This window comes from Alternaria viburni, assembly GCF_023758015.1.
Source record: "Alternaria viburni strain BMP 2772 chromosome Unknown scaffold_38, whole genome shotgun sequence".
Taxonomy (NCBI): Eukaryota; Fungi; Ascomycota; class Dothideomycetes; order Pleosporales; family Pleosporaceae; genus Alternaria; species Alternaria viburni.
In genome coordinates this window covers 224,809-236,649 of record NW_026055807.1, presented here as the reverse complement: position 1 = coordinate 236,649, position 11,841 = coordinate 224,809, and the positions used below count along the sequence as shown (strand labels likewise).

Genomic DNA, 11,841 nt, shown 5'->3' with positions numbered 1-11,841 from the left:
ATATAGCGTAAAAAAGAATACCTATATAGTATTATTAGTAATAAAGAATATTAATTTATATTCTACTTCTAGAGATAGTTATATAACTAGATAGATACTAGGCCTAAGTTATTAATCTTATACTATCTAGAAATAGATAGATAGACTAAGAACGCTAATATAGATTTAAAATAGTATTTCTAATTATATCTTAATTACCTATAAAATAATTAGATATACTTATTATATTTTACTAAATTTAAAGCAAATTCTATAATTAGCTTAGTAACTAGAGTTTTACTATTCTAGACTACTAAGAGCTACTAACTCTATTTAGAACTAGAATTTATATATATTATAAATACGCTACCTACTACTCTTACTTAATAATATAATAGTAATACTCTTATCTAGCGTATTAAGACTATCTACTAATACTTTTATAATAAAATTATATAGTTCTAAGAGAAGATATATAACTTTACTAATATTTATTATTACTTTATACTTTATTTCTAGGTTAGAAACTAAGTTCTACTTAACGTAAAATATATTAAGACTAAATAACTAGTTAAGTTTCTTAATTATAAGAATATAAGGCTATATTAGATTTTTTAAGTAATTAATAATATAGCTTATAAATTAAATCTTCTAGCTAGTCTAAAAGAACTATTTCTAGTCTTCTAATCTTAGCTACTATAACTATATAAGAATAATACTCTTTCTAGTTAACTATAAGCTAGTAATATTACTTTCTCTAAAGTCTACTTTATTAATAGTAAAGTTAAATACTTTATTACCTAAGTTCTAGATAGTTATATTAACTAATAGAATATTAATTTTTATATAAACTACTATAGTTATTTATAGTATAAAGTAAAATAGATTAGTAATAATTAATTTAATAACTAGTAGCTCTACTATAACTTAAAGAGAAGTAAGAAAGCTATCTAGAATAACTATAATTAGAATCTAAGTACGCTAGAATCTTATAATATATTCTATGTATATAATAACTATAAAGAGCTTACTATTACTCTACTCTATCTAGAGAATACTATATACTTAGAAAGAACTAGCTAGTTATTTATAAAGTTACTAAACTATATTACTTTTAAAGTTTATTAGATAGACTATAATATATATTTCTATTTAACTTTAACTTTTCTAAGTACTAGTAGCTATAAGATAACTCTAAGTTACTCTACTTACTACTTTATATTCTTACCTAGAATAAAGTTCTCTATATAGGTACCTTAGCCTACTTATTACCTATACTTACTACTTTTTTTCTTATTACTATCTAAGAATACTATAAATATTAGTATATAGCTTAGATTCTCTAAAGAAGATATAGCTAAGCTATCTACTTTTAAGTTTACTTTTTAAATACTTAGTTAGAACTTTAAGTATTTTAGAGAGAAAATATATAATAGTTTAGATTCTTAGCTATATTAGCTACGTTAGCTTATATTAGGCTAATACTTTCTATAGTATATATTTACTTCTAATAGCTTCTTATAAGCTTCTTACTATAATTACTTTATTATTTCTATCTATTACCTATAAGACTCTTATAGTAATACTTAAGTAAAACTCTTTTTTATTTTCTTAGATAAGGTAGAGTATCTACTTAGCTATTTTAAGATTTATTAGTACTAGTTTCTATTTCTATTTACTTTATCTTTTTTATCTTATATATATAATAACTATTTTCTTAATTTTTTTAATAGAGTAGTATATAATTTAAGTATAAAATATAATATTTTATACTCTTTTACTTTCTATTATAATAAGTAAATAATATAATTAATCTTTACTATTAGTTACCTTATACTATAGAATAAATTAGATTTTTTTTTAATATTTCTTTTTTAAAGTTAACTTAGATATTATTCTTAGAAGTATAAATAGAATAGTAATAACTTAAATATTTCTACGCCTAGGTAAGTAAAGTTAATACTAAACTAAAAAGTACTAAACTTTCTTTAGTAAATACACTTGTCTATATACTATTAAGAGATAAAAGTAATCTTAGTAGCCTTCTATAATAGGTTTTTACCTAAGAGAGAGATTACTTTAGCGACTTTGCGATATACACAGCTCTATGTCTACTTACTCGTGCTTTAAGACCTATTTATAGTGTACAGCAGATCGAGTACAACCTCGGGAGCCGTCGACGACCGCAAGACTACCGCCCGAGTTGTTGCTACCCCGCAGGTGCTTTTTCTCCCACTCGCGTAGCTCCGTCTCTTTATCAAGCGGTTCGCTTAGTGTAGGCGACACTGCAGAAACACCATCGACTTGCTCTAGCCATGCCACAACTGAATATGACATCGTAAAACCCAGAACGGAAATCGCGCTATCACGGCGATACAACGCCTCATGGTCCGCTTCGTTGCCGTCGTCTTCCCCAGAAGCACCAGTCTCTTCTTCTCCATCCTTAGCCTCAGCTTCATCCTCGTCTTCTTCCGTTGGGGCGATAGGTGACACAGGTTCTTCCTCATCATCACCCTCAACCTCAACCACATCCCAAACCCTACCATCATCTCTCGTCCACGCCTCAGTCCCATTTAACGGACTGAACGGCGTTTCGCCATATTCGTTGATGCAATCGAGCGTAGCCAGCTTGACAGACAGTTTCACTCCCGGTTCGCTGTGGACGGGTGGAACGCTTGGTATCTCGCCGCTGGGCCATAGCTTTGGTAGCGCTGCGGCGAAGGTCTGCCAGGCACGTTGTTTCCCATTTGCAGTCCACTTCTGTCGGTAGCGGGCGAGAGTTCCGGAAAGGCCGTCGCGGTAGATTTGGTGCTCGACGAGTGCGATGGTCTCGGTGATGTTTGTTGGATTCGAGAAAGGCGGAGAGGAATGGATGTCAACGGAGGTTTTCCGGACGCGCACCAACTGCGTCTCAGTAGGCCGACCATCCCTCGATCCTTCTCCTCTGGTCCCATTCTCTTCCATGCGCACAGCACCCTTGTCTGTCCACTGTTGCGCACTCCACGCAGGATTCACCAGCGTAGGATCATCCCACCCCCCCTCCCTCGCCCAGAAGTAATAATGCGGTACATCGCACCCGGGAAACCTAACGAAGAACAAATTCTCCAAGCTCTTCTTCCCCAAACCATGTTGAACCGGCTCACCACACTCCAGGTAAGCAGGCACATAGCACATAGCCAACGGCCGATACTGCGACGCCTCATACACCTCCGCCGTCATCTTGGCTTTATTCCTCTGCCGTTGCGCGTGGCGTGCAGCACGATCACTAGGATCGCCATTGCCTTTCCCTTTGACGCGGAGTAGTTTCCTGTTTTCAAGATACCACTTGTTGTATGTGTCGGCTAGCACTTTCGTTTCGTTTCGCGATCCGAGATGAAAGTACATGTGGCCATTGCATCCCTGGATGAGCGTACGTTGAGCCCAATCCGTCCCTCTCTCGATGCTGGCTTTGCGGAGCGGGCCAAGGAGATGGCCGTTACGCGCTGCGGATCGGACCAAGGGGTTGAGGATGGGTACGAAGTCGGGATGGACGCCTGGTGGGTACTTCGCTCCTGGCAGTATGAGCTTTTGCTTGCTATACATCGTTGTAATCTTGAGAGGTGCATAAGGTACAGGACAAGGCAAGGGCAACGGGCACCATCTTTTGTAATCCCAACCTCCAGGTTTGACTGATGGCATAGTTTGGTTGGGCCATTCGAAAAGGCGGAGTCTGCGACCAGGCTCGTAGATCTGGTTTACTGATGCAGCACTAGACTCTGAAGAACTGCTATCCCACGATTCCTCACTGAGCGCCTCGCCGAATCTCTCGCGGTTGTACTCGTTCCCTGCGTCTTCGTCGTCTTCCGAGTCGGGATCACTCACAGTGTCGTCACTGACGCTTTCGTCACGCTCTCTCCTCTCCTCTTTCTCTCTTCTTTTCTTTTGCTTGGCAATGAGCTGTGCCTTCTTCTCCGCAGCCTTTCTCTCCTCTTCCTTCTTTGCCTCCTCCAGCTTCCTTTGCCGAGCAATACGGGCGTCCTGTTCAGCACGCTTTCTATTCTCGTCGTTGTGCTTCAAGGCCCAAGCCATCTCAACCTTCTTCATGTCCTTGCGGTAGATACTACGCTCTTTCGCTGTTTCGACTAGCTCTTTGTAGTTCAGGTTGTCGTAGACGGAGTCGGTCTTGTTCTCATCGCGTACTTTGTGCGTACCGCCGCGTCTGTGCGATGAGCCTTGGTGGGTCTCATACGGCTCTGCAGAGCCGTGGTACGGTCGCGGGTTACGCCTCTTGGCTTTGCCTTTTGGCATCGTAGTGGCAGTCGTGAAGTGTTTAGTGGAATATTTGCAAACGGGTAAACGCTCGTATTCCAGAAAACGAGCATTGGTTACTAGAAGCGCATACAGTGTGAGAGGAATGCGGAAGTGACGATCGAGACATTGCTACGAATACAACTTCAAGAGATCACGTGTATTGGCCACACAAGTGTCTTTAACGAGTCACGGGTCAAAGACATGCGAAAGGTCTGCTTTGTGAACATGACTTGCCTTTGTCTCTGTAAGCATCACCAAGCGAGGTGTCGAGTCGTTCATAACGTGTCACAATGCGCTGCACAGCTCGATTATACATTCGAAACAATTCATTCGTAGGGTCTAGGGTATCTCACTACGGTACGTTAACTTACATGCATTCAAGTTGATGGGAAGATGCTTACAGTTCCGACTTCTCGCCATCCAACTTCCGCTTCTCTGCCTTGAAGTCGAAAAAGCCCTCTAGCTCCATCCACTCTGCAGTGAAGGCCATGACCAGCTTCGTCCAGTCCTCTACCGTATCCATATCCAAGTGCTCTCCGTCGTCTTCAATCGTGTGCCATACATGCGGGAAGGGCGTAGGGATCATGTGCAGGATCTCGACGCCGCGAGCCATGAACGGAACGTGGTCGTCCTGTACGAAGCCGCCCATGAACTGATCATTTCCTTTGTTCGCATCGGGCAGGAACGGACGTTCGTCGCGAGGCTTCTTGTTCTCGCGCTTTGCCATCTTCGACTCGTGGTTTGGGGACGACTTCATTAAGCCTAGCTTGCGCAGGCGTGCCTCGGCAGTCGCCATGTGCTTATATGCCCAATGTGTCGTCTTGAAGTATGAGGGGACCTTTGGACCCTTGGAGCCCAGAAGGTCAAGTAGCAGGAATAGGTCGATCGAATCGAGCGGAGTGCGGTATATCGACGATGCGACATGGAACGTCGACTCCCAGTCTTCAGCGAGAGCTCTATAGATGTTGTCAGCACTTGATGTCGAAGGAGGAGAAAGGTTCATACCGCGCGCCATAGAGACTGTCGCTGTCGGTCCAGCTCTTGAACGCCTCCTCGCCGTCCAGCAAGAGTATCTGCACACCCTTGTGCTCCACGTCGAAGTCGTCGGGGTCGGCCGCCGCCCATTTCTTCGTCAGCGCCGCATCGATGCTGCGCGCTATATGCAGAATCATGGCGCATGGGGCCGCGCTGTCGGTCGCCCCAATGAAGCCAGTCGGCGTGTACTTGCTGTCGTAGTGGGCCACGAGAGCCAATCTCGAGACGTCGCCCTCGGAGCTACCCGGCGGATCGCGTGTCGCAATGATGTTCACGAAAGGGACCTCCTTGCCCTTGCTCACGGGCGTCGTCGACGTCGAGTTGTGCATTTCCAGCCTCCATTCCGGCAATTGCGACTTGAAGAAGTCCAGAAAATGTTGGCGTACGGCGACATTGCCTTCGGTTCCAGAGACTCTGGGAACCAGAATCGGCGCCAGCAAAGAGCCTTTCTTTATATCGAAGTCATCGCCCGGTCCCGGCAGGTGCTTGAGTGTGTGGTCGCTGAGACCCTGGTAGGCGTATCCGAGGGACAAGAAGGAAACGAGCGACAGCAGCGCGAATGCGAACAACATGCTCGCGACTGGTCACATGAAGAACCTCGACAAAGTTAAAACACTGCAACAGATAGCTCACGACCGAGAAAGGAGCATGACGGCGCCGGTCGTTGAGTGGGCCGCTTGTAGCTGGTCGAGGGAACCGTGGCATCTCTCCGCACATGAGCTTGACCCGCTTCGGCTAGAGTTGCCGCGGCGAGCCGATCATCCCACGTGACACCGTGACATTTCGACAAGCACCATCGCAGCCCATCCACGTCCCTACACGTCCGTACGGCTTCATTGCTGAGTAAGCCTCGTGCTAAGTCCGACATCCAGCGGCCAAACCTCGCGGTCGCGCAGCGAAGGGATCCAGCGCATCGAGGCCTAACGAAGCCCACACACGTGTGCAATTTTCTTCACGGCCATTGACTGCGCAGGTGCAGACAGCATGCAGCCACGGCTTCTCGCCTTTGCGGCCGCTTTTCGAAGCACAGCGCCCACACTTAGGAGTACACGACCAGTCGCTCAAGCTCGCCTCAATGGATACATCTGCCGGAGTTGCCAACGAAAATTCACCTCAATACGCAGAGATCCCACATTACCATCACAACGGGGACGAAAGCCCAAGTCGGCACCCGAACCAGTCGGAAAAGAGAACGAGAAGAGTATGTTATGGCTCGAACGTAGTCGGACGACGAACAAGAAGCAATCATCGTTAACGAAGATGTCCAGTGTATGCGTCAAGACTACTGATCTACGACGCGGGCGACGCACGAACGACGTGGATATCTTTTTGGAAGGCAATGGCCTTGTTGCAATTCGGCACAACTCTCGTCTTCGGTGTACCTCCATTGTGGAACAACGAGAATCAACCTGATGAGAGAGTACGGAAGATGCAGGCCATAACCGGTAAGTGGACTTTGTTAATACTTGGTGAACTGTCACGACCCGAACCTCTTCATCTACAACTTTTCTTGCCAAATGCACCGAACCAATTCCCATCTCGCGTCACTTCGATTCGCTCTGGATCTGATCTCGTTATACGTGGGCATCTATCTTTTACCCCCCTGATTTGCCAGACCCATCTTGCTCAGGTCGGAAACAGCACTCATCACGTGGTGGCGGCATTATGTTATCCCACATACTCCCTCACCCACGACCTCCTCTCAAAACCCAACCACCAAAAGCCACGCCCCAATACTAACACCCCCCAGTCGGCATCCTCGGCACCATCCCCACCCTAACCCTCGCCTACCTAACCGCCCCCTTCGTCCACCAAGTCTTCCTCCAAATCCCCACCACCGCCAACTACGCGCGCCGCTCCCGGCCCGAACTCCTCCGCTTCGCCAGGTCGCTCCGCCAAAACACCGCCGCCACCGCAAACACGAAGCTCGAATTCGTGACTTTGCGAATCTTCCCCTTCCGCAAACACACCACCGCTTTCCTGCACGAACTCCGGGCTCTGCCGCCGAAAAAACTGCGTTTAGCAAACATTGAGTTACCGAAGAGTGAAGCGTGGGTTAAGAGGCAAAGGGAGAAGGGTATTTTCAAGCGTGTGATTGAAGTGATGAGTGAGCCACGTTTCAAATTCTACGTCAAAGAAGGGCGGTTGTACACGATGAAGACGGGTGTGCCAGGCGTGTGGGAAGAGGTGGCTATGAGGATCCAGGAGCAGACTGTTGAGGAAGCGGAGAGGGAGAGAGTAGAGCGGGAGAACGGGAAGCGGGGTGTTGGGGCGAGGAAGGAGGTGCCGAAGAAACCGGTGGTCACGACTGTTGCGAGGCGTAGTGGGGGTGAGGCCAAGGTCGCGAGGCAAACTACGAGGAGGGTGACTCCATGGTGAATAATAACCTTGAGGTTTGCGATCCAATGTATCAAGATAGAACGATTTGCTAAGCGAAAGAGTATATACAAGTCGTCCGTTCCCGATAGCCCCTAACCCCAACTAGTTTACTCGATTTAACATGTCTACTGAAGCATGAATTATGCCTGCTCCAGAACCTCTGGCTTCTCCTTCTCCATGCTGCCCTTGTGGAAGTCGGCGACACCGTCGTCATGCACGAGGCCAGAGCGCGCGAGAAGGTCGGTAAGTCCGACTTCGCGGTGAACCTCGGCCCAGCGCTCCTTCTCGCGCTCTGCAGTACCGGCGGAGCCAAAGAGGGTGTCCATTTCTTCCTGGGAGGGTCGTTAGCAAACAGCACGCATGCAGATGGTCGAGTGGAAAAACTTACGAGAGAAACGCCCTTGGTCTCCGGGAAGAAGAAGAAGATAAACGCCGCGCCCATGGCGGTGAAGATACCGAAGAAGATGTAGGTGCCATAGCGAAGATGCGTAAGCATATCCGGGGTGACTTGACCGACGATGAAGTTGTTCATCCAGTTAGACGAAGCACCAAGCGCGATACCATACGGACGGTTAGACATGGGCCAGATCTCCGCGATGACAATCCAAGCACATGGACCCCATGAGTAGCCGAAGAAGATGACAAAGAGCCACACGAAGACACAGGCAGCCCAACCAGCACCCTGGTGGCTGGCCCAGCTGTCCTCGTAGCTGGCAGAGATACCGGCGATGATGAAGTGACAGGCTGCCATGCCGATGGCGCCGCTGACGAGTACGGGCTTACGACCCAGTTTGTCGACGTACATGACCGCAGGGACTGTAGATTCGTTAGCGCGAGGACGTCAAGTGGTTAGTTACGGTGAGAACTTACTTGTTGCGAGGAACATGACGATACCAACAACACCTGTGGCGAGAAGGTTGATCGAATTGCCCGATAGCCCAAGGTCTTGGAAGATGCTTGGGGCATAGTACAGAATGGCGTTGATGCCCGTCTAAACGTTGGTGAATCAGTCAGTAAATATCCTATATGCGGTCCGCAGGTGGTCACTTACCCATTGTTGGAAGAACATGGTGAGCGTGGAGATCAGGACACGCTTGAACATGCCCCTAGTAGTGAAGAGACTGCCAATGGCGACGAATTGCAGCTTGAAGACCGACAACGCGCTCATGTCCTGAAGATGGGGGAAGCGCTCGGCCAGAGACTTCTTCTCGAAGAGACTTTGCGCGCGGATCTCGGCGTACTCAAGCTCGATGAGTTCGTGCTCCTGGGGAAGGCTACGAAGGTTGGCGAGTACACGGCGCGCCTCTGCCTCACGGCCGTGATGGACGAGCCAACGGGGAGAGAAAGGCATGAAGATCATACCAGCACCGAGAAGCACAGCGGGAGCCAGTTGCAGAGCGAGAGGGAGAAGCCAAGCAGCCTCCTTCTGTCCGTCTCTCCCAGTGCCACCGATGTAGTTGGTGCCGTAGTCGATCCAGAAACTGATCATGATACCCAGGGTAATGCTCAATTGCTGAAGACCCACAAGCGCACCTCGCACTTCGGGAGGTGCGATCTCGGCGTTGTACATGGGGACAATCATGGACAAGGCACCGACACCCATACCCGTAACGAAACGGCCACCGAGAATAGCATTGTGGCCTTGACCGGCGGAAGCAGTGCATTGAACGACGACACCGACCATGAAGACTGCGACGCTGACGAGAATGGCGTATTTGCGGGAGAGGATCTCAGCGATGAATCCAGAGTACATTGTTCCGAACCATGCACCGAGTTCAAGAATGGAGACGAGCCAGCCCTGCTTGGACGAGTTCCATTCAAGTGTTTCTTGATTCGCGATGTAGTCGCCCATGTCTGAGCATCTGTAAGTGACTTGCCTGCAGTTGTAGTGGTGAGACGTTACTTACGTTCCTTGAAGGATGGCATGGTCAGAACACCAGAGAAGACACCCTGGTTGTAACCATACAACAGTCCACCCAGGCAGGCAAAGCATGCGATACCAAACACTCTGGCGTTTTTGACCAGGGCCATGGGTCCCGATGCACCTGCGAGCGCTTGACGGCGAGCCAGAGCGGCCACCTCAAAGTCGCCGGCACCACCACCGACTGGAGCCATGATGACGATTCGAGTGCGTTCGTGAGTGAAAGATCGAAGTAAAGATCGTCAAAGAATGGGATAAGGCACAAAAGTGCAGGGTTACTCAGTAAGCTCTTCGCGAAGCCCTTGACAATTGAATCCCAACACCAGGGAAGACATGGGGAATGCAGTCCTACATATGCATTTCCATTTCGCTCGGGCGGCCACCCAAGTCAGCATACCATTGTCTCGGGTAACGGGCCTACACGCTGAGTGGTTGATGTTGCGAAGCTTTCCCATGGCGGATAAAGAGACGGTTAAGCTCCATGGCACCAACGCTTATTTCGGGCTGCGGCAGCGATTCAAGCATTGGTGGCTGTCGTGGCATTGGCACTTCATTGCTTGTAACGTCCCGCGAGGAAGCAGGCTAGAAGCCACTGACGGCTGGGCGCACTATTGACAAGAGTCGCGGAGGGTGGAGGCGACGCGGGGAGAACGCGTTTGGGCGCACAGATGCTGAGCAATCACGGCTGAATCGACCGTTTTGCGAGATCGTTACGTGTTGGAGCTGGCACGAGACCGACCGCCTTTTCAACCCGATGCCTCTGTCTTGCGATGGCCTGCTCAAGATGAATGCCATCTAGATCCGGATTTCTGGTAGAGTAACAAGCTTCATCGTCCAGCTTGCATATCGAGAGGCATACCGAGCAGCCACCGCGCGTCGCATATATTAACAGCGCGTATCTGCCGGTCCGCGGACGCCCATGCCGCCAGCCCCCGCCTCTTCGAGTTGGCAGCCCATGAGTGTGGAGACTCCACAGCGGGATGTTAGCGCGTCGTTTGCATTTTGCCTAAATGCTCTACCCTCGGCGTTCACATGGTGCGAAGGATCACGGCGATGCGGCGCTGCGGCGCTGCGGTAAGATCGGAGCCTTTGTCGCCAGGTCAGTCACGGGACGCGATCGAAGACTCGGTTCCGACCTTTATTTCCGTGAGGATTGGATGAGCGAGATTCGGCCGTGAGGTAGAGCGAGCGTGTAGAGCGGACGACGCGAAGATGACCACACAGATTGTGGGTTGAAGCGTTCGGGCCCACTGGCTGAGGATGCAGCCAATCACGATGAGGTCAGCAGCGACGTCATGCACTTGCCGACCTCCGATGCCATCGCCATCGACCAGACTCGAGAGTGCACAGCTTCCCGTTCTCATGCTCCAACGCCACCTCATCGCTAAATTGCTTCCAAAAGCTCGAAGACATCTTTGAACTGAGACACGCAACACGAAGGAAAGTACTGTCGTGCGATGCTGCAGATTGAGTGCGGCGGTACGCTAGCCCGAGTGCACGTCAGTGGCTCAGCAGTCTGCATCCCAGCGCCTTCCTGCTTTCTCATACGCATCATCCTTTCCATCGCACAGGTTGGGGCTTTATTATACGTTCAAGAGCCTTCGCCCCATCCTTCAGCGACTCAAGGCGAGGTTCTGTTGTGTAGCATCTATAGTCACGTGCCAAATGTTGACCTGACATCGAAGAGTGACTCCGGGCCAGGGGGCTGGATGCTGTGGCTCCGCTGCCTTTGTTGCATTGTTGGCATAGCCAGCCAATGAGCAGCTTCGAGGCTTCCAGGTTTGAGAACGGTGCCCCCATCACCTGATATGCCGTAAAATACCCGTGGGGAACGCCAACAACGACCAACACTCACACCGAGCGACGCTGGTCCCAACGACTTCTTAAAGTACTTCGCGTTCCCCTTCAGCTTTGGCTAACTGATACTTCGAAAATTCTACGTGTGCGATAACTTCACTTCGTATCTATCCCCCACCTCCAATTTACGTCTCCGTCCCGCATCTCCGTGCTGCGTTCCGCTTCCTGCGTGCTGCGTCTTCAATCTCCACCTCCGGCCTGCGTCTACTTCGATAAAATCGAACCAGTGGGCGTTGACTCATGTACCAGCGCCAACATCCGCTCAAAACGAGATTTGAAACACCTTTGCGAAGTCGAAGACATTGAGACCGGCGCATTCATACGATGCACCTTCGCGTACATCGATGATCACGAGAGAGCATGGTTCGGTCAGACGACGG

General features: G+C 48.7%; 4 protein-coding genes across 4 annotated transcripts; 1 reads left to right on the top strand and 3 right to left on the bottom strand.

The window, feature by feature from the left end:
* Positions 1–2,112: 2,112 nt before the first annotated feature.
* On the bottom strand, positions 2,113–4,266 carry J4E79_011221 (uncharacterized protein; the record flags this gene model as incomplete). The annotated part of the gene is made up of 2 exons (XM_049360052.1): positions 2,113–4,177; positions 4,208–4,266. 2 exons carry the CDS (start codon positions 4,264–4,266, stop codon positions 2,113–2,115), a joined length of 2,124 nt encoding a protein of 707 aa, XP_049205566.1.
* A 400-nt stretch (positions 4,267–4,666) lies between these two features.
* J4E79_011220 (uncharacterized protein) lies at positions 4,667–5,876 on the bottom strand (the record flags this gene model as incomplete). Its single annotated transcript, XM_049360051.1, has 2 exons — positions 4,667–5,225; positions 5,275–5,876. The coding sequence occupies 2 exons, from the start codon at positions 5,874–5,876 to the stop codon at positions 4,667–4,669; spliced, it is 1,161 nt and encodes a 386-aa protein (XP_049205565.1).
* A 767-nt stretch (positions 5,877–6,643) lies between these two features.
* J4E79_011219 (uncharacterized protein) lies at positions 6,644–7,683 on the top strand (the record flags this gene model as incomplete). Its single annotated transcript, XM_049360050.1, has 2 exons — positions 6,644–6,749; positions 7,055–7,683. The coding sequence occupies 2 exons, from the start codon at positions 6,644–6,646 to the stop codon at positions 7,681–7,683; spliced, it is 735 nt and encodes a 244-aa protein (XP_049205564.1).
* Positions 7,684–7,823: 140 nt separating this feature from the next.
* On the bottom strand, positions 7,824–9,798 carry J4E79_011218 (uncharacterized protein; the record flags this gene model as incomplete). The annotated part of the gene is made up of 5 exons (XM_049360049.1): positions 7,824–8,015; positions 8,072–8,499; positions 8,554–8,674; positions 8,735–9,537; positions 9,591–9,798. 5 exons carry the CDS (start codon positions 9,796–9,798, stop codon positions 7,824–7,826), a joined length of 1,752 nt encoding a protein of 583 aa, XP_049205563.1.
* Between the last annotated feature and the right edge of the window lie 2,043 nt (positions 9,799–11,841).